The sequence below is a fragment of the Physeter macrocephalus genome, chromosome 2 (assembly GCF_002837175.3).
Source record: "Physeter macrocephalus isolate SW-GA chromosome 2, ASM283717v5, whole genome shotgun sequence".
Lineage (NCBI taxonomy): Eukaryota > Metazoa > Chordata > Mammalia > Artiodactyla > Physeteridae > Physeter > Physeter macrocephalus.
The window spans coordinates 67,918,181-67,944,818 of NC_041215.1; the positions used below are offsets into that span (position 1 = coordinate 67,918,181).

The 26,638-nt window shown below is 38.4% G+C and overlaps 1 protein-coding gene across 1 annotated transcript in view; it reads right to left on the minus strand.

Annotated features, from left to right (window-relative positions):
• DPP4 (dipeptidyl peptidase 4) overlaps positions 1 to 26,638 on the minus strand; it is an 83,802-nt gene that overhangs the window by 11,698 nt on the left and 45,466 nt on the right. The window contains exons 12-23 of the mRNA XM_007105292.4: positions 26,398 to 26,442; positions 24,194 to 24,301; positions 23,867 to 23,934; positions 22,781 to 22,834; positions 22,283 to 22,404; positions 20,538 to 20,585; positions 20,194 to 20,292; positions 17,988 to 18,057; positions 7,845 to 8,039; positions 5,435 to 5,489; positions 4,705 to 4,804; positions 1,938 to 2,002 (exon numbers count right to left, since the gene is read on the minus strand). Of these exons, the coding sequence (XP_007105354.1) occupies positions 1,938 to 2,002; positions 4,705 to 4,804; positions 5,435 to 5,489; positions 7,845 to 8,039; positions 17,988 to 18,057; positions 20,194 to 20,292; positions 20,538 to 20,585; positions 22,283 to 22,404; positions 22,781 to 22,834; positions 23,867 to 23,934; positions 24,194 to 24,301; positions 26,398 to 26,442 (1,029 nt within the window). The remainder of the gene's footprint in view (positions 1 to 1,937; positions 2,003 to 4,704; positions 4,805 to 5,434; positions 5,490 to 7,844; positions 8,040 to 17,987; positions 18,058 to 20,193; positions 20,293 to 20,537; positions 20,586 to 22,282; positions 22,405 to 22,780; positions 22,835 to 23,866; positions 23,935 to 24,193; positions 24,302 to 26,397; positions 26,443 to 26,638) is intronic.

Consider the following 26,638-nt stretch of genomic DNA (forward strand, 5'->3'; position numbering starts at 1 on the left):
CTTCAAAAAGTTTTAAAATTAAATCAAAAAAGGTTTTAAGGTTTCTATTTCATACTGGGTGATCCAAAGAATACAATGTTGAGCAAAGCCTTGAATGACTAATAATACTGCAGAGGGGAAAAAGGAGTACAAACTAACTATGGGTCCAAGATGGATAAATTGAGGATTAAAGATATGCATGGAAAATGTCATGGGAGTCAAGAGAGAATGCTGTCCTCTGGGCGAGCAGGACAAGTTTCCTAGTGGATGAAGACAGAGGGGGAATGACATCCAGGTCGAGGAACAGAGGACAAAGGCACAAAAGGGAAAGGCCCAGAAATATTCAGAGAACAGTGAACATTCCAGGTAGACTGGGCCATTCTAAGAAAGGTGTTGAACACCTGGTTAAAGAATGAGGGCTGGACTAGTTGAGTGCACAGGAAAAGTCCATGAAAGTGTTATGGGTGAGGGTTAACCTCACACCTCTGTGTGGTACAGGCTGGAGTGCAGAAAGATAAGCTAAGGGGGGACCCATGGGGTTACTGTTGTAAAAGGAGGTAGTCATGTGACAGCAGCAATGTGGTTATGGAGCAGGGAAAGGATGTCTAAAGCAGCTTATTGGATATGGAGGAGAAAGAATGGGAAAAACTGAGTCCAAAGTATCATGTGGGACACTCAGCAGAAATAAGGACAACCTGATTACAGGACTGCTTTGTAGTGGAAGATGATTGGTACATCACACTTTACAGGTTGTTACTTTTCTATCTTGACTGAAAAACAGAGATGAAAACACACACACAGGCACAAACACACGCATACACCTCCCCGCCCCTCCCCCACAAGCCTTGCTAAATAAAACTGAAAGGAAGAGGTAAAACTAAACTGTACATATCTTGCAAAATTAGAAATTTTATTTGCATTTTCTTGTGCTTTGATCAAATGGCTTCAGAACCCATAATAATGATGACATCTTACAAAAATGTACAAATATGGCTCAGAGCGATGTAAGAATAGGAAGCCCAAGCATTGAGAGCTGTGGGCACAGATGAGGAGAAATTGTGGTCTTAAATGGTATGGGTTATTGTTTTCTTTTTATCCTGGGAGGAGTTTTGAATATCCTCCGGAGAATGTAAACATCAGATGATTGACCTTGTCATCTGTAAGTTTCAGGGTTTTCAATTTACATGAAAGAATCAGGAAAGTTGTTTTTTTTTCTGGTTGGGGGGCAATGTGCTGGAAGGGTCCCTAGTACTTTGGCTGACACTTCCAGCTGCAGCGGGCTGCCACCAAAGAGAGGGCCCTGGCTTTGCTGTGGCACCCACACTAGCACAAGGGGGCTGCCAATGATGGCTACTCCCAGACCATATTTCAGATGCTATAGCCCACCTGCACAGCAACCTGCCCACTGGCTCTTCCATCAGGCAACCAGCCTGTGGATGCTATTCAGTAATGTGGCTTCAAGGGCTTTTCAGAGTATTACCCTCCTGTACCTACACCTCACCTGCTTTACTCAAATCTTGTGTGAAAAAAACTGTACATGTTTGGCTATGAATAAGAAAATTATAGGCTTGTACATACAACTTAATTATGATAATACCATAAGAAATTTTAATATGTAGTTAAAGGTTTAGAGAGTCTTCTGGGCTCTAAAGGAATACGTTGAATTTGACATGTTTTCTGAAATGAAATTTTTATAATTAAAGTAATTATCTGGTGTTGCTTTGTATTTCCAAATGAACGCATATTGTGACCTATATAGCATACAATAAAGGCTGTAATTATGCAGAATATAGTACGGGAAGCTATTGGAGTATCTCTAAACCACCTGTGTTATTTCTTTTTAACAAGAATTTCACTGGAAATAAAAAATATATATTTTCTGGAATAGATACACTTAAAAATGTTCTTATACCACTTATAAATAGGTTATAAAATGGATCTAGTTCACCATCTCTTACCCTGTAATGGTCAAGGTTGTCTTCTGGAGTTGGAAGACCCATGTAACGTTCTGTGTACACTGAATCTGTGATGGAGAAAAGAAAAAAACTTAATTCATACAATAAAATCTTTTTTCCCTTTTTTGGGGGTTACTTTATATGCTTTCATAGTCTTTACTTATGCAAAGGTCTATAGTGTTACCCTCAGAAGTATCTCCTCCAGATCATCTCTACTTGGCTTTTGAAAGCAGCCAGACTCCTGCCTTTCCGTACTCAGCCCTATAGCCCATTCCCTTTAGCCCTTCCTGTGAAAGCAGAGGGATATCAAACCAGGTGATCTAAAACCCAATCAACAATCCGCCTGCAGAAAAGTCAAATGGCAAGTGATAAGGACTCTATATTATCTTCTGACCCTCTCAAAGATCTTGATTAGCAAGTCACATAATGTCTCAATTGACGTGAATTTCTTGGTCCTGATATCAGTCACTATATGCTCTACTTTAGGATACTCTCTTTCCTACTGGAAACTCCTCATAATTTTCAATTACTAGTTGCTTACTTAAATCATATATTTTTTCTGGTGGGGGGAGACAGATCGAAAGGAAAGAATTCAGTTATCATTTATTTGCTGTAAAACCCTATAACGGCTCAGCTACTCCATCATAATGCAAATTAAACATCTGTTTTCTCTCATTTTGTGGAGATTCCTCAATTCTGATGTTATAACTATTGAGTATTGAGGAACAGATTACTTTAGTATCTGTGCTGAAGTGACATAAGCTGTTTTATCTATAGATATGGCAGAAAAACATATGCATTGTTGGTTTGGTTATTTTGGATATTTAAACATATTTTTGACCTAATTAAAAAAAATTAAATCATCTATCAAATGTATGTGTGTGTATATATATATATATATGTATATATGTATTTCCTAAAATATCAGTGAGAAAATTTACTGTGGCTGAATTCCAATATAACTTTAAAAATCTGAAATAACTGTTTTTGAAACATGACCAGGTTACAGTAAATAAATAAGTATAATATGTTTCCATTGTGCTATATAGGTTAATGGCTTGAATTTCACTATAATTGTACCGGTATTTCAATATTGATTTAATTAATTATTTAGAAGAATATATCATCAAAATAACAAGCTTAAACAACATCCTAACCCTTTGTGAATGACTGGCATTGGAGATTAAAAACTACATTGATAAACTAATGTTAGTTGTTCCATGTGTACTGCTCATACTTTTCCTATGGAAGTCAAAATATTTTCCTCCAAAATGAGTAACAGCAATATTTTATCATTTTGATTAAAGTAAATACAGACTACAAGCAATTTTACATATCTAGAGGACACTAATATATAAAATATATATCTTAAAGTACACTTTTAAAATATAAGATTTTCCTAAAATGCTCATCTTTTAACATTTAAATATGAATAACTTAGGTTATACATTTAATGGAGGGGGGTGGGAGGGAATAGCTTTTAAGGGCAAAATAAAAATTTCCCCAAACAGCTACAATTCCTCTTGTCCTAGAACATAATACCCCTTTCTTATTATGCTAACCAGGTTTACATGTGTAAGAAGGTCTCAAATTTTAAAAATACTATTTAAAAAATGCTTAGTGTTGTGGTTGTAAACTTTTAGAAGTACGTCTTGCAATACCACTAATGTACTCCTTCAATTTGATTTTCGAGTAATATTGTTCAAATTTGCACATATATAAGAATTCTAGAAATTTCCCAAGTGTTAGGTTGGTCCATATACGTTTAATAAAGTTCTCTTCTTACCATTATGTAGTTCCAAACTCACAAAGATTGTTTCTATTTTATTGACCACCAGAGGTCTCCAAAAACAAGCCTTCCAATAGAACAATTAATATTAAGCAGGAAAGTATTACATGAAAGCAAATCTATTGTGTGAGGATCAATCCTAACTATGTTCTCCAATTTTTTTGAAACTAAAAGACAGTGTTGTCTCTTTTACACATTGGCTTCTCTTAACTTGGAGAGGCTTTAAAGAAGAGTTTTCCACAGGACTGGTACTACGATATATTAGGACATTAAATATTTAATGAGCATATTCATTATGAATGATTCTATCCTTATACTGAATAAAGGACTTGAGATGGGGTAGGAAGAGATACAGGAAAATAATTCATCTTCTCACCACCTCTGGCTCTTCCCCCCTACCTAGTGTTTCACTGCTTACCCACTCCCACTTGGGAATTATACCTTACATGCGTATGATAGAACAATACTTTCTCAGCAGTGAACAGGATGTTCTAGAGTGGCTTTCACCTACTCAGAGACAGTGGAAACAAAACCCCCAGGAATTCCCCTGCCCTAGTCTCTTCTTTCCACCCAAAGTACTACTTATATTTGACTTTTATCTGAAGGGAAGGAGATACATACTTCTCTTATTGTTCTAATATGTGAAGCTTCAAACTCAAGTTAGAAGAAAAAGAAGGAAGGGTTTATCTAAAGAATTGTAGCACTGGGGATGTTTTAAAATGTGGAAAACTAAATTTGTTGATAAGACATTTAGAAAACAGAATTGGTTGGTAACTAAACGTGTAGATAGCATTTACTACCATCTAACATTTCACAATGGCAGAATAAGTGAGACTGTTTCATTACAGGTATCCATAAAGTACTTCTAAGATGAATCAGTTTATTCACTGTAGAAACACTGAAACTCAGAAAGGAATGGTTTTGTCATTGGAATGTGAAGGTTCACACTCAGTAACTCTGTACCTGGGAGTGATCACTTACCATAGTACTCCCACTTTGACACGGGCGCCACGGCTATTCCACACTTGAACACGCCACTTCCTGCTCCCAGGACCATTGAGGTTACATACCCTCCATATGACTAAGAAATGGAAACAGTTATTTTTATGGAGGTAAAGGAATTAAGGACATATGGTAAGCAAGTCGCAGTTTCCACATTTCTCACATCTTTATATACTGCGCCTCTTTTGAGATAGAAAGCATGGTAGAGAAGGTTTAAATTGGCCTTAGTTGGGTAGTATCTAAAGATTACACCTTCAGAGCCTTGGTCCCTCTTCTTGGTAGGTGTAAGGGGGAAAGTATTGAAAATTTGCTGGGTAGTACTAATTGAAGACAAAAAGCAAACCAAAACCAAAACCAAAAAAAAACCCGCCCAAAACCAAAAAAGCAATAAACACTAAATCTTTACTGACTTGGACCCATGAGAAAAAGTCTCCCTCCTTCCCTCTCTCCTTCTATCCTTCTTTCCCTTTATCCCTCTTTCTCTTCTTTCCTCTTTTTCTCCCTTCCTCACCTCCCAATCCCATTGTAATAAACAAAAGTGTAAGTCTGGGGGGACTCATCGCCCAGAAATCTAAGACATTGGACCTTCTTAGATTGAAATGATTGACATGATTTTCACCTCCAAATATGTACAAACAAAAGTAAATTATCCTGCTCTGGGTTATATTCACTAAGGAAGGCATACAGAGTCATCAGCCAAACTACTCACCCAGCCCCAAATTGCAATCCGTTTGTCATCCACAAATCCCATTTTTGAAAATTGTCTAAAATACATGGAACAAGTCCACGAATTAGTATCACACTGTGTATAGAAAACTAAGATAACTGCACAAATGTGAGAAACGCTGCCATTTGTTCTCTATTTCATTCTATTAGAAACAAAGATTAATTGCTGCCAGCAATCAAATAAACACCTGAGATCGATGTCTATCATTTTTAACTTAAGAGCCAGATGAACAAGATTTACTTGTGTTGGAGTCCATAAAAAAATGTGTGTGTGTGTGTGTGTGTGTGTGTTTCACAGAAAACAAATCCTGGCTGTTTTTTTTCACAGCTTTATATAAAAATTTGCAGCCCAGATGCACTTTTCTTTACATAATTGAATTTAAATCTCTCCAGATGTTTTACAGTTTGAGAGAGGCTGGCCCTGCAATGGAGAAGTATAGAGGTGTGTAGAACATCTGGGTAGGGCTTAGAAATGTCTCTAGGCCCCCTACCTGAGATCTTAAACACCATTCTCTAAATATATCCCCTCTTATGATGGGTGTTGATTAGTTAGCTCAGCACTATTAAATAAGAAGCAATTTTTCCTTGATGGATTAAGAAGTCTTTTTGTCACTAAATTGTGTTCAGGATTGGAATCCAGGTAAAGAAAGGAGAAAAAGGTTCTTTGCGTCTATTTCTTAATCTTAGCCTTACATCTAAAGGCAATTTGTTTACTTTAAAAAAAAATCTAGCAAATGGGGCCCTTAACTTTGTAGTGTCCAGGGAGGAAGGGGACCCTTGCATTGACTTATATGTGACATTAAAAATCTTTGTTTTCAATTGATGATATATGTCTTAGACTGCCCTGAGTTAAGCAATATTAGAAAAAATTTAATGTAAATAGTTTTCAACTCATTATCCTCTCCACGCAAACTTTTTAAACTTAGAACACATATGTACAGAAATGTGCACCAAATCATGCCTGTACAAGCTGGTAAACCTTTACAGAGTGAGCATACCTTGAACCAAAATATAGGGCATTACTATCACCCAGAAGCCTCTGTGTCATTTCTCTCTTTGAAAAAAGAAAAAAAGAAATGTCTTCCTTTTATTGGATTCCATAAAAATTTCACCTGAATTTGTACCAATATAAATTGGGTCATGCAGGATATACACTTTTGTTCCTGGCTTCTTTCACTCAACAGTCTGCGAGATTCATCTGTGTTGTTGTGTATAGTTCCTTTTAGTTGCTGAAAAGCAGCTACTCATTACTTTTTAAATGGAGTTGTAGATTGTGGATAACACAATTCTATCATTTTAGACTTGCCCTCTCTCACAGAGGACCAATCTGGATAAATAAAAATGTGTTTGTAAAATATCCAAGCCTCACTCCTGAACCAATTTATCCTCTCTCTTATCTAACCATTTTTATTTTACTTTCAAGGATAATAGCTAATCATTAACTTTGATGTAACAGACTTAGGGATACTTAATAAATTGTCATCTTCTCTCCTCTTTGGTTGTTCCTTTTTTTAAAGGCATTTTCCTCCGTCCATTTAATCATTCACAATTTTTCTCCACTTTCTAGTTTATGGTTTCACAACGTTATTTAAAATCACTAACTTACTTTGCTTTCCAGACATCTATGCAGTTGGTTATAGAAACTCAAAGACTACATTTCCCATTTACCAGTTGAACGCAATTGAATGTAAGTTGGAGGGAGACCTAGTTTCAAATCCTGACCGGTCTTGGCAAATTACCTAACCTAAGAGCCTCCATTTCTTTACCTGAAGTGTAAGGTATGAACACCCACCTCTCAGGGTTGCTGTGCAGCTTCAATGAGAATGCAAGTAAAACACTGCATGTTACATGTGCATTCCAGGGTAACCATCATTCATGACTAAAATCTTTCTTAAGCCATATCACATCTATTTATAGTCTCATAACTGATGTCATTCATCCTTAATGAAGCCCTTATAATTGTGAGTGACAATGGTCGTGTTCCACAATTTTCCCAAATTGAGGGGGTAACCCTCACTCAGCAGAATGTAGAAGCCACTCCTAGGACTTCATAGCTGTCACCCTCCTCCAAGGTAAATGTACACCGAACTCCTCTACTTATCCTTGACTACAGGGTTGGCTTGCTTGTTTAGTTAGATGTTTACTCAGGGGTATATTTATCCCTCAGTTTGTCCATGTGTTTGATGAATTCTGAGTCCCAATTCCTAGAAGGTGGTAGCACATATGTCAACTCTCTTTCGAAGTCTAAACATAATATCTTCACTAAAAATCCAGCCCAAGAATGAAAGATTCATCCCAGGACACTTTAAATTCTTCACACTTCACAACTTTAAAATATAAATGGAGGGAGAAAGAAATCAAATGACCTTTGAATTCATCTCCTAGTCACTCACCTGGTTGCTTCAATTTGATCTTCAACTTCAAATGTTCCCAGTCTTCTGTGGACTGCGTGCATGATCTTATCTCCTTGGTAACCACTTCCTCTGCCATCAAAGCTAGCTACTATAATGTTTTCTGTGCTCGCAAGGTAAGTGGCCCAGTTGAGTCTGAAGACAGCATCTGCTTTTTGACTACAGGGGCCTGCATATCTGTGAAAAATCCCAAACTGTTAGCCTTTGTGGTTTTCCTGAATCAAATGAGGAGTGTTTGCATTTCTATCCCCTGTGGACAGGAAGTGTACGTCTTCCTGTTCATGAGCCTGAAATCGTGCCAGCCACCGGGGCTGTCCACAATGGGTCCTCTAAAACTTGGCAACATGACTATAATGGCTGTGTGTTTCCTCCAAAGAGGCCCATCAGTTTTATCTTTGAAAACTGTTATCAAACACAGACTTCACAGGCCAACCGTTTCTAAGTCGTATATATCTTGGAGATCAAAGAAGTAAATATTCTAATAATTGGGGTAGGGGAGTTGTGTTATGAGAAAACAATGAGGATGACAATAAATACAGCTTTGAATATAGCTTTCTGACTGAGCTTACAAACATTCCTAGACTACAAGTTTCCTTGGTTGGAACTTCCTTAAGGACTTTGACTGCTGTCGGGTATGCACTGCATGCGCCTCAGTGCCCAGCACCAGTGCTGCTCACTAAGGCTCCACAAGGCACTGTGGAATGGGCCAAAGTAAGAATGAACACCATTCCTTCAAACTTCAGAGGAGAAAGAAATAGACTATATTGCAAGATGGGTATACTGTTTGGCATTCTATTTATTAACAAGTTTAAATCCCTCGTAGCTGCCTTCTTCATATAGGCTATAATTTATCCATACACAGCTGTGTGTACAATCTCCATCAAGCCCTCTCATTTCCATGTGTTAATCAAGAGACACTCCCTACAGCTCATTGGATCTCATGTGAATACGTCTTCTTTGCACCATCGACAGGACTCCTGGACCCAGATCTTCTCCAATAAGTCTTCCCTCCCCAGCCCGTCTCTCCTATTCATCCACTCACTCTCCCCTCCACAGGACTGGACAAGTCCTGCTTGGACCACTTTGCTAATAACATTTTCCTCCCTTTCCTTAGGGATGGCAGTCAAAAGAACTTTAGTTTTAAACAAAATATTATATGACTTTAATTTTACACTAGATTTTGCAACACTCTAACTTTAAAAAGAAGAAGGCATTCAGGAATTTCTTGGGCAAGTAAACATTTTTTAGCATGCGAAATGCCTTGGTCCTTTCAATGGTCTTATATTTGGTAGACTAATAGCTTCCCTTAATATTAACTATGTATCAAGTTACCTAACCCTGTAAGATTAAACAACGTCATTTATAAAAACAGAAAACAAAGATTTAGACATACATGAAAATGAAGAGGAAAGTCACTGAAAAGAATGGGCACCAAATTTACCATATTTTTTTAAGTTTGCTAATGAAGGGGAGATCTAGTCATTACTTACTGGGGAGCCCAAAATATAAAAATATCACTTTTTTTTTTTAACAAACGCTTGTGTCAAAATATCACTCTTTTTTAAAGGTAAAGGATCCTTGTTGTTTAGTATTGGGGCTAAGGCCCAAAGCAAGTGAGTGCTACTGTAGTCAATATTTGACTAAATTAGGTGTAATGAGAATCAAATAGCATATCTGGAAGTTTAAAATACCTCTTTCTCTTTTTTTGAGCTTTTATGTTTGGTTTACATGGAACCGTAAACACAGCGGAACAAGGCCGTGTCTGATGCTAGTATCTGTATCCCTTCTTTTTTTTTTTTTTTTTTTTGCTAGTAGCAACAGGAAAGTATCCCTGAGTTTTCAGTTTTCCTTTCTGTATAATGGGCCCAACAGAACTTACCACATCGGCTTGCTGTGTGGACAAAATAAGGCAAATTACCTGGCATGCAGCAGGCACCCAGCACTTTTATTGGATTGTTTTGTTTTGAATAAAGGAAATGAGGCAAGTTGGGACAGGAAGAGTGGCACTGTGGCATTATGTGTGAGGTCAGGGCAATTTTGGAAAGATTGAAGTAAAATATGTTCCTCGTAATTATCAAAAATATTTTACAAAGATGCCATATTTAGACCTCACATGAGCTCTTATTTACTGCTCAAAGACTTGTGATTTCAGAACCTTCTCTAGGACTTGGAGAAGTGTGAATTACAATGAATACTTTCCTGTATCACATCTTCTCTTCACCAAAAAAGGGAATGGAAAATACCAGGCATATTTTCAGGAACTAAAGAAAGAGAAACCTGACATTGGAATGAATTAAAGGCTAGCAATGGGAGATGTTTGGGCAAATTTGGAGATAAGGAAACTGTGAAGACTGTTAATACCCATCTATTGCTTGTTAAAATGTCCGTGAGGTAAGGATGAACATGGGGACTTGAGAATCTCTTTGGAATCCCCTTGGAGTTCAGGGGGGGAAAAAATCAAAACAAACTCCGTATGCCATTATGATAGAAGAAGAGTGTCTACCTTCTCCATTAGAAAGATGGTAGAAAACACAGGTTTGGATTTGCAATTGCAGAATGGAAGAAGAAATATTAAAACTGCTCTACAATGATTCAGGAAGAGAGAAAGGATGCATTTGGCTGTATTTTTCAGTAAGCTTCACCGGGCAAAAGATGTACAATGGTTAACTTCTAAATTATTCCCTTATCTTGAATACTTACACATCTATTAGCAGAGGATATTTCTTGGATTTATCAAAATGAGGAGGCAAGATCATCTGATACCAGAATTCTAAACAAACAGAAAGGTTAATTAGTGAATTAAGAACACTTATTAGCACATGATTTCGGTTCCTTATCTTTGTCAGTGATAAGTAGCATGTAGAGTGTAGCAGTTTGTTAAATTAGAATAGAAAAAGAAAACCAATTTGATTCAGCATGTTTTTTCAGATATAAAAATATTCTCTTTCAGGTTAAAATACTAGTTTAAGGTTAAAACAATAAAGTTGTTTCTAATGGATCTATTAAATACATTGGTGCCTTGTAAAATAAAAGGGCATCTTAGAATTGCTGATGTTTTGTTTTTATGATTCTGTTCTTTGGCATCTGATCTACTTATCTAGTTTGTTTATGGCTTATGTTCTAAGTTTTCCTCCAAAATGTTTTCCTCTTCTTGAATTTCTTTGAAGATGTTTAGGATTTTTAGTTGGCCTTAACTCTATCTTAAAATTCTGATTTAATAACATTTTTGTTATTCTTATTGCCATCCCAGACCGTAAAGCTGAGTTCCCATTTTCAGCTCTGTGTTTCACAGAATGAAATCAGGTTTATGTGGGGCAAACTGTTCTGTACGATCTTGTGCAGGTCTGTTTAATTCTCTGTGCTTGATTTAACATCAATTTAATAAAATTTGTTCCTAAATAATAAATCGGTTACCTTTGCTCCCAAATTCAGGCTAATTAGTTAGACTAATCTTTAAAAAAAAAAATAATAGAGCGAGAGGTAGAGAAAGAGAGAGAGTTGTTTCATATTTTAATAAGATTATTTCCACCTTCAGTAGATTTAACCTGTACGGAAAAAAATCCTTATCTCTAGAGCTGTTCTTCCTTATGTTTATCTTTCTTTTGTTTTTTGTTTATTATAATTATTTTAGTTGAGGAAAAAATAAAAGTTTAAGAGTAAAATCTTTATGTAGATAGATTTTTCTTCAATTTGTATTTTTCTGGTTATTTTATGCCTTCTAATTAAATGTGCTTATGAGAACAAAAGTTTTAATCTTTATTATATTTGAGTAGAATGTCAATCAGTTGATAATGATGTTTTTAATAAATATGCCAAAGTCAACACTTGATCTCCCCTTTGTTTGAATCAGCACTAGTTGATTGGAAGTATTTTACTTCCTATCTTTTGGAAGATGCAGAGTCTCTCCTTTGGTGGGGGGTGTCACATCCTAATATTTAAAATGTCACATCTTAATATTCAACACCTTCTGTACCAGATAGCTCTCCAGGACTCCCTCCAGAACTCTAAGCGCTTGCCAGTCAAGCCAGATTCAAGGTCCAGCAGCACTGGCATCACATAGGAGCTTATTACAAACTTAGAATCCTGGGCCTACCCTGACTTGCTGGCTCCAAACATGCATGTTAATTAGGTCCCAGGTGATCCATAAGCACCTGCAGTTTCAGTAGCACTGCTCTAAGCTCTTCTTCCAAAGTACCCTCTACTCTCCGTACTTTTCCTGCCATTTAAAATTGGATGACCTGAGTTTCTTCCATTATTATCCTATATTTTAAAAAGAATCTCAAATAAATCAGTCTTGATGGATTCCCCCTCCCCTATGAGTTGTTAGCCCTTAAGAGAAAAGACAAGCAAACAAATAAAAATGACAACAACAAAATTACAAGATTTCCTACTCAAAGAAGCCCCTTATTCTTAGTCGTCCTTGAACATAATCCATGATCAGGCCACCAGGCCAGGGCCTATCACGGGGAGGAGGTTAGGAAAAATTCAAGACTTCTGTCCTGAGACTGAAGTTTCAACATTTTATAGCCAACCCTATTTTTTTTATACAAGTTATTTTAAATCTGTTTGGGTTAAAGGTAAAATATATTAGGATATCATTAAGTTAAAAACACAATTAATACTTAATAGTAGAATAGAGTTACTAATGGAATGAGACTGAACTAGCAATAATGCATTTTCTCCAAATATTTTCCTCTTAAAATAATATATGTTACATCGAATGGTACTGTATTTTTTAATTTAAAAAAAAGTAAAATTAGTGGTTCTTGTGACAGAACATTTCATGGAAAAATAACCTTATGTTAGACTTACGTATAAAATACATATTGTCAGATAAACTTATATTTAGTTATATTTTTACAGGTGTTTCCATGAAAAGTTATGTTCCAACAGAAATTTAACTTACTTGTTTTGTGCAAATAAATGAAGTCCAGTTTTTTTGAGGGCATCTGGACATCCTGCAGCATTTTATCCAAAGCTGAATTGTCTTCCAGGACTCTCAGTTCTAAACAAATAATTGAGACAGCAGTCATTTGTTACAACGTGAAGAATCTGGATTGTGCAAAGCAATAACAAACAAGTGGGCGATTCACTGATGGGACTACACGTACTTCAGGTTATAAACCTAGTGTTCAAGTCATTATTAAGACACTCTAAAGCCAAAGAAAATCCCATTGTGCTAAGTACATGTTGCTTCTATTCACACACACTTTCCTGAAAAGCAAACGAGGGTGAAATATGAGAAAGTACCTTTATCATTGCTGTTGCTATGCAGAGTATAGAGGGGCAGACCAGGGCCTGTTAACATAATCAGGGAAAAATATATTTTAGAGTTTTGTTTTTTTTTTAAAGAAGATAACATACTTTTCAAAAATAGCGTTTGTTACCATTTAACTTTGATATAATTTTGACACCATTTAGCTTTGATAGAATGAATATCACAGTGGATAAGAAGCTTACTAAGTGTTAGCTGATTTTCCTTTTCCTTAAAATGAACGCAATTTGAGTGTAAGAAGTATTACCGGAGAGGCACAGGGCTCTGGAGAATGAAACAGAAAATGCACCTCTGACCCTGCTGGGCGCCTTGCGCACATTACTATGCCTGAGTCCAATTTCCTCATCTGTGGGCTAAGCCATCCAGACCAACGAGAGCCGCTATCCTTCCCAACTCTAACACCGAGGTCCAGCGAGTACCACAACCTCTCTCAGGCCCCGCCCCCTTAGGGTGGAGCTCCAGAGCCAGGTTCCCCGGCCCCCAAAGGGCAGATTTCCCTCCACTGCTGCCCCCACTGCGGAGTCCTGGCCCAGGCGGCACATCTGCACTGTGCCTGACTTGGATAAGCAGTTCCTTCCTGGCATGCAAAAAGTGTTTTTTCTCACACACTCAGATCTTCACTATTTATCCCAACTGTGGTAGTTGCAGAGTGGAAGGTAATGTATAGAAAAAGCTATCTCGTGAGCTATTTAATTTTGATACATTTGGATCATGATATTAATTTTTACATTTGATCAGAACCACAGTGGAGGCATTATAGGGACGTGGGTTTGAATTCCTGGCTTTCCTGCTTTGTGACGTAAGACAGCATATCTATGCTTCAATCTCCTCACATGTAAAATGAGGATAATAATATCTGCATTATAGAGTTTTCTTTTTCAAGGATCAACAAGATCATGAATATAAAACTTGAGCACAGTGCCTAGTATATATAAAACAGGTGCCCAAGAAATGGTGACTGGAAACAGCCATAGTAAAGAAATACAAAGAAAATATGATATTAAAGAAAATGTGCCAGTAAAAAAAAAGGTTCAGATAAATGGTTTGGAGACCTCTTTTTGGCGATTCACGGTTCTTTTTCAGAATATCCAGACTTTTTCTCTCATTTTGAGAAGTAATCTAGCTTAGTGTTAATAGCAGAGGCCTGTGTTTGAATCCCATTGGGCCTCTTATTAGCTGTGTGAGCTGTGAAATCACATTGTCTCTCCTTGTCCAGATTTCTTCACTTATAATAAAGAAAACAATCATAACAATAGCAACAGAAGATGAAGCTGTGAGCAAGTTGAGTCACAGGCACCACCTACATACATTTTTCTCATTTCAAGGGGCAAGTGCATAAAATTATAATTTGTGTTTAAAAATGCACAACATGTATGTGTATAAGGATGAAGTGCCTCTGTCATACATAAGCTCTGGGATGTGCTTTCAGTCTAAAGCAAGCCTCTTGGTTAGAAGGGGAAGGAGAGATGGTTAGCTCACCACTTATACATGAGTGAAGGGAACAGGACTTATATGATCTCAAGAACTCAGATTCAATAGGAGAGAACTGAGCAGGGCAGAAACTGGGCACTGAAAGGAAGGCTTCAGGGATGGAGACACTGAACCAGGAGGGTGGTAAGAAGGTTGTCCAGAGAGGGTAGGGGATGCAGGGAGCTACTCGAGAGGGATTTTGGGGGTACCCCCTGCTCTCCCTCCCTGTCCTTCGTTCATACTTACCAGAACATCTCAGCTGATAGTACTTCGCCTCTTTACTAAATGATACAGAGTAGTACTGACACCTTTCTGGATTCAGCTCACAACTAAGGCACGTCACTTTTGTGTGGTAATTAAGTTGGATTCTGTAAAACCAATGGTGGAAGTTAAGTACTTGATGAAAGGAAAAATGAAAGAAGGAATTGAATAATGCCGTATTCTAGTTTCAAAGATATCAGAATGCCAAAGCAATACTCAGAAACTTTTAAAATGTGAAAAAAAATGCATGAATTCATTCATAATAACCTCAAACCTCCCGTTGTCTGGAAATATCACAAAGCATCTAATAAAGTCATGCTCTTTTGTTGACATGTAGGTTGGTTTATCGAGGAATAAAAGCATTCGATAGTAGTTCCAATTTAATATATTAGGACTAGGCAAAAAATAAAAATAAAAAAACACAAGAGCCAGAAATTGCTCATTAGCTAAAAGGTCAAGTCAAGAACTCGATAAAACTCTTACTTATAAAGATTTCTTCCACCTGGCATTCCTTTATGTTCATTACTAATGTAGTATCTGGGAAGAAAACAAATGAAATATATTAATTCTGTTTTTAAGAAAAAGTCAAGTACACTCCATTTAACTCAACACCAAGCACTAGTGTTCACACAAGTGCATGTGCATTAGTGCTTGCCCTTCTTTTATCATTCTTTCCTGCCCCCTCATCCTCAGAAACCATTTATCCCCCATCATCTCTAAATAGGGGATTCTTTTCTTAACAGACTAAAATATCTGAATATGGGGACTACTCCCTTAATTAGAGTGACAAGGAAAAACTCAAAGAAAGTCTTCTTTCAGAATAATATGACTGTACAACTAGTCTAAAGTTGACACCCCCTTTATCTACACTGTTTTCCATATTTTCTGTTTCATAACACAAACCACTCGGCGGCAGGAGCCCCATCCTCCTAAGAGTGGCAGAGCCACTTCTAAAAAGGACCTTCAAAAACTGCTTTGAAGGGCTTCCCTGGTGGCGCAGTGGTTGCGCGTCCGCCTGCCGATGCAGGAGAATCGGTTTCGCGCCCCGGTCTGGGAGGATCCCGCATGCCGCGGAGCGGCTGGGCCCGTGAGCCATGGCCGCTGAGCCTGCGCGTCCGGAGCCTGTGCTCCGCAACGGGAGAGGCCACAACAGAGGGAGGCCCGCATATCACAAAAAAACAACAACAACAAAAAAAAAAAAAAACAGGAGAGCAGGCAAGATGGCGGAAGAGTAAGACGCGGAGATCACCTTCCTCCTCACAGATACATCAGAAATACAGCTACACGTGGAACTTCTCCTATAGAACACCCACCGAACGCTGGCAGAAGACCTCAGACCTCACAAAAGGCAAGAAACCCCCCACGTACCTGGGTAGGCAAAAGAAAAAAGAATAAACAGAGACAAAGAATAGGGACGGGACCTGCACCAGTGGGAGGGAGCCGTGAAGGAGGAAAGGTTCCCACACCCTAGAAGCCCCTTCGCGGGCGGAGACTGTGGGTGGCGGAGGGGGAAGCTCCGGAGCCTCGGAGGAGAGCGCAGCAGCGGGGTGCGGAGGGCAAAGCGGAGAGATTCCCGCACAGAGGATCCGTGCCGACCAGCACTCACCAGCCCGAGAGGCTTGTCGGCTCACCCGCCGGGGCGGGCGGGGGCTGGGAGCTGAGCCTCGGGCTTCAGTTGGATCCCAGGGAAAGGTCTGGAGTTGGCAGAGTGAAAACAGCCTGAAGGGGCTAGGGCGCCACGGCTAGCCGGGAGGGAGTCCGGGAGAAGTCTGGAGCTGCCAAAGAGGCAAGAGACCTTTTCTTCCCTCTTTGCTTCCTGGTGCGCGAGGAGAGGGGATTAAGGGCACCACGTAAAGGAGCTCCAGAAACGGGCGCGAGCCGCGGCTGTCGGCGCGGACAGCAGAGACGGGCGTGGGACACTAGGGTTGCTGCTGCCGCCACCAAGAGACCTGTGTGCGAGCACAGGTCACTCTCCACACCGCCCCTCCCGGGAGCTCATGCAGCCCGCCACTGCCGGGGTCCCGCCCAAAGCAAGTGAGTGCTACTGTAGTCAATATTTGACTAAATTAGGTGTAATGAGAATCAAATAGCATATCTGGAAGTTTAAAATACCTCTTTCTCTTTTTTTGAGCTTTTATGTTTGGTTTACATGGAACTGTAAACACAGCGGAACAAGGCCGTGTCTGATGCTAGTATCTGTATCCCTTCTTTTTTTTTTTTTTTTTTGCTAGTAGCAACAGGAAAGTATCCCTGAGTTTTCAGTTTTCCTTTCTGTATAATGGGCCCAACAGAACTTACCACATCGGCTTGCTGTGTGGACAAAATAAGGCAAATTACCTGGCATGCAGCAGGCACCCAGCACTTTTATTGGATTGTTTTGTTTTGAATAAAGGAAATGAGGCAAGTTGGGACAGGAAGAGTGGCACTGTGGCATTATGTGTGAGGTCAGGGCAATTTTGGAAAGATTGAAGTAAAATATGTTCCTCGTAATTATCAAAAATATTTTACAAAGATGCCATATTTAGACCTCACATGAGCTCTTATTTACTGCTCAAAGACTTGTGATTTCAGAACCTTCTCTAGGACTTGGAGAAGTGTGAATTACAATGAATACTTTCCTGTATCACATCTTCTCTTCACCAAAAAAGGGAATGGAAAATACCAGGCATATTTTCAGGAACTAAAGAAAGAGAAACCTGACATTGGAATGAATTAAAGGCTAGCAATGGGAGATGTTTGGGCAAATTTGGAGATAAGGAAACTGTGAAGACTGTTAATACCCATCTATTGCTTGTTAAAATGTCCGTGAGGTAAGGATGAACATGGGGACTTGAGAATCTCTTTGGAATCCCCTTGGAGTTCAGGGGGGGAAAAAATCAAAACAAACTCCGTATGCCATTATGATAGAAGAAGAGTGTCTACCTTCTCCATTAGAAAGATGGTAGAAAACACAGGTTTGGATTTGCAATTGCAGAATGGAAGAAGAAATATTAAAACTGCTCTACAATGATTCAGGAAGAGAGAAAGGATGCATTTGGCTGTATTTTTCAGTAAGCTTCACCGGGCAAAAGATGTACAATGGTTAACTTCTAAATTATTCCCTTATCTTGAATACTTACACATCTATTAGCAGAGGATATTTCTTGGATTTATCAAAATGAGGAGGCAAGATCATCTGATACCAGAATTCTAAACAAACAGAAAGGTTAATTAGTGAATTAAGAACACTTATTAGCACATGATTTCGGTTCCTTATCTTTGTCAGTGATAAGTAGCATGTAGAGTTTAGCAGTTTGTTAAATTAGAATAGAAAAAGAAAACCAATTTGATTCAGCATGTTTTTTCAGATATAAAAATATTCTCTTTCAGGTTAAAATACTAGTTTAAGGTTAAAACAATAAAGTTGTTTCTAATGGATCTATTAAATACATTGGTGCCTTGTAAAATAAAAGGGCATCTTAGAATTGCTGATGTTTTGTTTTTATGATTCTGTTCTTTGGCATCTGATCTACTTATCTAGTTTGTTTATGGCTTATGTTCTAAGTTTTCCTCCAAAATGTTTTCCTCTTCTTGAATTTCTTTGAAGATGTTTAGGATTTTTAGTTGGCCTTAACTCTATCTTAAAATTCTGATTTAATAACATTTTTGTTATTCTTATTGCCATCCCAGACCGTAAAGCTGAGTTCCCATTTTCAGCTCTGTGTTTCACAGAATGAAATCAGGTTTATGTGGGGCAAACTGTTCTGTACGATCTTGTGCAGGTCTGTTTAATTCTCTGTGCTTGATTTAACATCAATTTAATAAAATTTGTTCCTAAATAATAAATCGGTTACCTTTGCTCCCAAATTCAGGCTAATTAGTTAGACTAATCTTTAAAAAAAAAAATAATAGAGCGAGAGGTAGAGAAAGAGAGAGAGTTGTTTCATATTTTAATAAGATTATTTCCACCTTCAGTAGATTTAACCTGTACGGAAAAAAATCCTTATCTCTAGAGCTGTTCTTCCTTATGTTTATCTTTCTTTTGTTTTTTGTTTATTATAATTATTTTAGTTGAGGAAAAAATAAAAGTTTAAGAGTAAAATCTTTATGTAGATAGATTTTTCTTCAATTTGTATTTTTCTGGTTATTTTATGCCTTCTAATTAAATGTGCTTATGAGAACAAAAGTTTTAATCTTTATTATATTTGAGTAGAATGTCAATCAGTTGATAATGATGTTTTTAATAAATATGCCAAAGTCAACACTTGATCTCCCCTTTGTTTGAATCAGCACTAGTTGATTGGAAGTATTTTACTTCCTATCTTTTGGAAGATGCAGAGTCTCTCCTTTGGTGGGGGGTGTCACATCCTAATATTTAAAATGTCACATCTTAATATTCAACACCTTCTGTACCAGATAGCTCTCCAGGACTCCCTCCAGAACTCTAAGCGCTTGCCAGTCAAGCCAGATTCAAGGTCCAGCAGCACTGGCATCACATAGGAGCTTATTACAAACTTAGAATCCTGGGCCTACCCTGACTTGCTGGCTCCAAACATGCATGTTAATTAGGTCCCAGGTGATCCATAAGCACCTGCAGTTTCAGTAGCACTGCTCTAAGCTCTTCTTCCAAAGTACCCTCTACTCTCCGTACTTTTCCTGCCATTTAAAATTGGATGACCTGAGTTTCTTCCATTATTATCCTATATTTTAAAAAGAATCTCAAATAAATCAGTCTTGATGGATTCCCCCTCCCCTATGAGTTGTTAGCCCTTAAGAGAAAAGACAAGCAAACAAATAAAAATGACAACAACAAAATTACAAGATTTCCTACTCAAAGAAGCCCCTTATTCTTAGTCGTCCTTGAACATAATCCATGATCAGGCCACCAGGCCAGGGCCTATCACCGGGAGGAGGTTAGGAAAAATTCAAGACTTCTGTCCTGAGACTGAAGTTTCAACATTTTATAGCCAACCCTATTTTTTTTATACAAGTTATTTTAAATCTGTTTGGGTTAAAGGTAAAATATATTAGGATATCATTAAGTTAAAAACACAATTAATACTTAATAGTAGAATAGAGTTACTAATGGAATGAGACTGAACTAGCAATAATGCATTTTCTCCAAATATTTTCCTCTTAAAATAATATATGTTACATCGAATGGTACTGTATTTTTTAATTTAAAAAAAAGTAAAATTAGTGGTTCTTGTGACAGAACATTTCATGGAAAAATAACCTTACGTTAGATTTACGTATAAAATACATATTGTCAGATAAACTTATATTTAGTTATATTTTTACAGGTGTTTCCATGAAAAGTTATGTTCCAACAGAAATTTAACTTACTTGTTTTGTGCAAATAAATGAAGTCCAGTTTTTTTGAGGGCATCTGGACATCCTGCAGCATTTTATCCAAAGCTGAATTGTCTTCCAGGACTCTCAGTTCTAAACAAATAATTGAGACAGCAGTCATTTGTTACAACGTGAAGAATCTGGATTGTGCAAAGCAATAACAAACAAGTGGGCGATTCACTGATGGGACTACACGTACTTCAGGTTATAAACCTAGTGTTCAAGTCATTATTAAGACACTCTAAAGCCAAAGAAAATCCCATTGTGCTAAGTACATGTTGCTTCTATTCACACACACTTTCCTGAAAAGCAAACGAGGGTGAAATATGAGAAAGTACCTTTATCATTGCTGTTGCTATGCAGAGTATAGAGGGGCAGACCAGGGCCTGTTAACATAATCAGGGAAAAATATATTTTAGAGTTTTGTTTTTTTTTTAAAGAAGATAACATACTTTTCAAAAATAGCGTTTGTTACCATTTAACTTTGATATAATTTTGACACCATTTAGCTTTGATAGAATGAATATCACAGTGGATAAGAAGCTTACTAAGTGTTAGCTGATTTTCCTTTTCCTTAAAATGAACGCAATTTGAGTGTAAGAAGTATTACCGGAGAGGCACAGGGCTCTGGAGAATGAAACAGAAAATGCACCTCTGACCCTGCTGGGCGCCTTGCGCACATTACTATGCCTGAGTCCAATTTCCTCATCTGTGGGCTAAGCCATCCAGACCAACGAGAGCCGCTATCCTTCCCAACTCTAACACCGAGGTCCAGCGAGTACCACAACCTCTCTCAGGCCCCGCCCCCTTAGGGTGGAGCTCCAGAGCCAGGTTCCCCGGCCCCCAAAGGGCAGATTTCCCTCCACTGCTGCCCCCACTGCGGAGTCCTGGCCCAGGCGGCACATCTGCACTGTGCCTGACTTGGATAAGCAGTTCCTTCCTGGCATGCAAAAAGTGTTTTTTCTCACACACTCAGATCTTCACTATTTATCCCAACTGTGGTAGTTGCAGAGTGGAAGGTAATGTATAGAAAAAGCTATCTCGTGAGCTATTTAATTTTGATACATTTGGATCATGATATTAATTTTTACATTTGATCAGAACCACAGTGGAGGCATTATAGGGACGTGGGTTTGAATTCCTGGCTTTCCTGCTTTGTGACGTAAGACAGCATATCTATGCTTCAATCTCCTCACATGTAAAATGAGGATAATAATATCTGCATTATAGAGTTTTCTTTTTCAAGGATCAACAAGATCATGAATATAAAACTTGAGCACAGTGCCTAGTATATATAAAACAGGTGCCCAAGAAATGGTGACTGGAAACAGCCATAGTAAAGAAATACAAAGAAAATATGATATTAAAGAAAATGTGCCAGTAAAAAAAAAGGTTCAGATAAATGGTTTGGAGACCTCTTTTTGGCGATTCACGGTTCTTTTTCAGAATATCCAGACTTTTTCTCTCATTTTGAGAAGTAATCTAGCTTAGTGTTAATAGCAGAGGCCTGTGTTTGAATCCCATTGGGCCTCTTATTAGCTGTGTGAGCTGTGAAATCACATTGTCTCTCCTTGTCCAGATTTCTTCACTTATAATAAAGAAAACAATCATAACAATAGCAACAGAAGATGAAGCTGTGAGCAAGTTGAGTCACAGGCACCACCTACATACATTTTTCTCATTTCAAGGGGCAAGTGCATAAAATTATAATTTGTGTTTAAAAATGCACAACATGTATGTGTATAAGGATGAAGTGCCTCTGTCATACATAAGCTCTGGGATGTGCTTTCAGTCTAAAGCAAGCCTCTTGGTTAGAAGGGGAAGGAGAGATGGTTAGCTCACCACTTACTTATACATGAGTGAAGGGAACAGGACTTATATGATCTCAAGAACTCAGATTCAATAGGAGAGAACTGAGCAGGGCAGAAACTGGGCACTGAAAGGAAGGCTTCAGGGATGGAGACACTGAACCAGGAGGGTGGTAAGAAGGTTGTCCAGAGAGGGTAGGGGATGCAGGGAGCTACTCGAGAGGGATTTTGGGGGTACCCCCTGCTCTCCCTCCCTGTCCTTCGTTCATACTTACCAGAACATCTCAGCTGATAGTACTTCGCCTCTTTACTAAATGATACAGAGTAGTACTGACACCTTTCTGGATTCAGCTCACAACTAAGGCACGTCACTTTTGTGTGGTAATTAAGTTGGATTCTGTAAAACCAATGGTGGAAGTTAAGTACTTGATGAAAGGAAAAATGAAAGAAGGAATTGAATAATGCCGTATTCTAGTTTCAAAGATATCAGAATGCCAAAGCAATACTCAGAAACTTTTAAAATGTGAAAAAAAATGCATGAATTCATTCATAATAACCTCAAACCTCCCGTTGTCTGGAAATATCACAAAGCATCTAATAAAGTCATGCTCTTTTGTTGACATGTAGGTTGGTTTATCGAGGAATAAAAGCATTTGATAGTAGTTCCAATTTAATATATTAGGACTAGGCAAAAAATAAAAATAAAAAAACACAAGAGCCAGAAATTGCTCATTAGCTAAAAGGTCAAGTCAAGAACTCGATAAAACTCTTACTTATAAAGATTTCTTCCACCTGGCATTCCTTTATGTTCATTACTAATGTAGTATCTGGGAAGAAAACAAATGAAATATATTAATTCTGTTTTTAAGAAAAAGTCAAGTACACTCCATTTAACTCAACACCAAGCACTAGTGTTCACACAAGTGCATGTGCATTAGTGCTTGCCCTTCTTTTATCATTCTTTCCTGCCCCCTCATCCTCAGAAACCATTTATCCCCCATCATCTCTAAATAGGGGATTCTTTTCTTAACAGACTAAAATATCTGAATATGGGGACTACTCCCTTAATTAGAGTGACAAGGAAAAACTCAAAGAAAGTCTTCTTTCAGAATAATATGACTGTACAACTAGTCTAAAGTTGACACCCCCTTTATCTACACTGTTTTCCATATTTTCTGTTTCATAACACAAACCACTCGGCGGCAGGAGCCCCATCCTCCTAAGAGTGGCAGAGCCACTTCTAAAAAGGACCTTCAAAAACTGCTTTGAAGGGCTTCCCTGGTGGCGCAGTGGTTGCGCGTCCGCCTGCCGATGCAAAACAAAAAAAAACAAAACAAAACTGCTTTGAGCAATGGTGAAACTCCTCCGTGGTGAAACCAATAAAGAATTCTAAAAAGTGCCTAAGATTCTAATGAAAAACAACACTCCCTATCCCATCAATTCATGCGTGGGAGTTGACAGCCTCTGAAAAGCTTTCCATTCGCGGAAGAGTAAGGCCGAGACACGGACAAATACAATAGCCTCTCCAAGCCTTCCAAAAATCCAGTATCAGTTGAAATTTAACAAAATGCCCCTGAACGCTAGTTCAGTGTTCCAAGACGTTTAAGAAAAAGAGGCTCCAGCTCTTCTAATGCAAAGCAGGTAAGAGCAAGAGGTAGAGCTGCTTGGTGGCATGGTATCAAGTCTGCCGAGCATATGTGAAAATCATTAAGGCTTCCGTATGTTAAAAAGAAAAAAGTCCTGAACACATTCCAAATAGACTACTCTTTATTTGTAGAAGATTTTTCCTTATTTCTGGGCAACGAAAGGCATGATTATGACAAATATATTGATATACTACTGATTATTAGAATACTTACAGGTAATCACTGGTAAGAGCTTCTATCCCAATGACCTCCCAGGCTCCTTTTGTAATAAATGTGCAATTCTGATGGGATTTTTTTAAAAAAAGAGGTTTATTAGACTCTCTCTCTGATCAAAGTTAAGGGGAGGATTAAATCATTTACATCAGGAATTGGGATAATCTCGGTTCTTTTCCCCATCCTACCTTACTTCAGATACCACTGGGGTATTTGAATTAGTCTGATTATTGGTACATAGTGATCGACTTTACCAAATGATTTCCACTTCAAGTTAGTTTCAAAAACAGGAGATCAACCCGAAATAAATTATTTAAAAATACTCACTCTCTCATCTGTTTGGAAGTGACAAATGTGTTTGTAGCCCTCTTCGTTGCTGATGATCTTGTAGAAGTTATTCCCGTCAGAGGTAAAATGAGGTTCTGCAGGCCTAAACTAGAAAATAATAGGAAACACGAAACATGTTAAAGTACATTAGCCTCATCTCAGTACAATTTTACCTTCAGAAAGTCCTCCCAATACCTATGCTCAAAACCCATATTTCATTTACTTGCCAATTGCAATCAGAGGGTCTCAACAGAAAATTCTCTTCCTAGAAAATGCAGACAAAAGATCTAACTCCTAGGGAATTTTTGGTGGGGAGTAAATGAAAGAATAAACATGAAGAGGCTTACACACGACACTCAACACATAGCAGTGGTTATTGTTACCCTTAGGCATCTTCTGTCTATGGAGGATAACGCTATGGTGTCTTGATATGTGTGAGAAAATTAGCATTAGCCTTTCAGTTCTAAGAAGTCAATTTCCTCGATGTCACAGTGTGCTTTCTTGAAACAGACTAATATTATTTTCGACTGTTTCTAGTTGGAGGTGGTTTGTAATTTGAGGGATTTCCCCCTCCCCCCTGTTTCTTATACATAATTTTTTTGAAAGTCAGACTTAGAAACTCTTTAATCATTTCTGGACTAGATACCATAAGGAATGTCTGTCGTATATTTCATACGGAAACATTCATATAGTTATCATCTCTATTATAAGCCTTTCCATTTTGCTAAATAGGATCAACAATTTACCCAAAAAAAATAGTTGTATGGAAATATAGAACAAAATTTCCATTTTTTACAGTTCGATAAAAGATAGTTCTCAGAACATAATGTCGTTTAAGCAGAAGAGGATCTATCCCAGCCTGAAAGGAATATATCTCTTTACGACTTCGATTTCCTTACTACATTTGAGAGCAGGTAGGAGATGGTCTTTTAAAACTGTTGGTTCACTTCACTCTCGCTGTTTCCTCGCTCATCAGCTCCCATTTTGGGAAGGAAGAAAAATGCTTCCCTCTTCTATTTAGTGATTCAAAACGAATGCATTTATGGAGCAAGCCGAGGCGTGCAGTACACTTGGTGTTCTCATTACAGAGCTCGGAAACACATTCCCCTCTCTAGACCTGTGTTCACAGCCTTATCTTTTTAATACATTTCCCTGTTTCCCCTGGATGGAGTTGTGCCTAGTAGAAATGTGTGAAAAGTGGCATCTGTCTGGTTAAATACAGAGAGGAAAAAACATATTTTTTTCAAAGAGTCGTGAGGAAGTGTAGCATGTCTCTTGCCATGGAGGAAACCACTTTTCATGTTGGCAAACCTCTCCCCTCTGCCCAATGAATGCCTGAACAAAAAGGACGTGTGAATGCTAGGGGGCTCTGAGCCCAGCTGGAAGGGGTCACATTTCTGGACCAGGGGGCTGCACCTCTGTGTTCTGGGAGATGAGAAATCCTTACGTTTTTTATGTCACTTTGTTTCCCTATTAAAGGGGCTTAATAGAAGTGGTCATACAAATTAGGGGTGATTCATTCTTCCTCTTTCACACGAGGTGCCATGATGGCTGCAGTGCCATTCGTCGGTTTGCTTCGCTCCACGGGCTTGCAGCAACGTGGCTGGTATAAGTCTGCACAAGGTGTAGCGTGAGGCATGGGAAGTCACGGAGGGTCACGTGCTTCCTTGGAGAAAGTTCTGCATCCAGGGTATAGTAAAGTGTGAACCCACGTGTGTATGAGTCCTCCAAAGAGAGGTGCACAGCGGGTGTGGTGTGAGTGCCACTGCGTCCCTGCGGGGGGGGGGTAGTCCTGTCCCCTGCGTTTGTGCAGAGGCTGAGGGCGGAAACCATGTTTTCTGCCGCCGAAGCGCCTAACTTCGAACGTGAGGTCAAGGAGGACAATTGGTATCTTGGCTGCCTTTCGGCAACGGTTGCTTTTTAACTTTCCAGGAGCTAGAATTTGCCTAGAATATGTCTTTTGTTTTATCTGCTCTTCTCTTGAATTTTCACTTGTCCTTTTACTTTTTCCAACCAAGCACGTTGTATATTCTCTATAAAAAGACATCTCTACAGGGGGCATTAAAATATTACATGAAAAAAGGTCAACTGCTGTCTCTATTAATAGCAAATAACATAGAGGCCTCGTTTGGTATATCTGCATATTAAATAGCTCTGAGTATCTGATCCATACGACAGAAAACCCCATAACTCTTACAACTTACTCTTCCAACCCAACCAGTGGTACTCATTTCAATGTGTTGCCGTCCCTAGGGAGGGAAAAATACAGAGAGAAGTGAGATATGAATTCTACTCTTTAGCTGCAATTTGTGGCAATATACGCAAGATTGTACTTGTAATAAAATAAAGGAAAGCTATCCCCATTCACATATTTGTATTTATGATAGTACCTTTTACCTAGCTACATTAGAACATTTACCTCTCTTGCCTAGAGCTCTGTCCTGG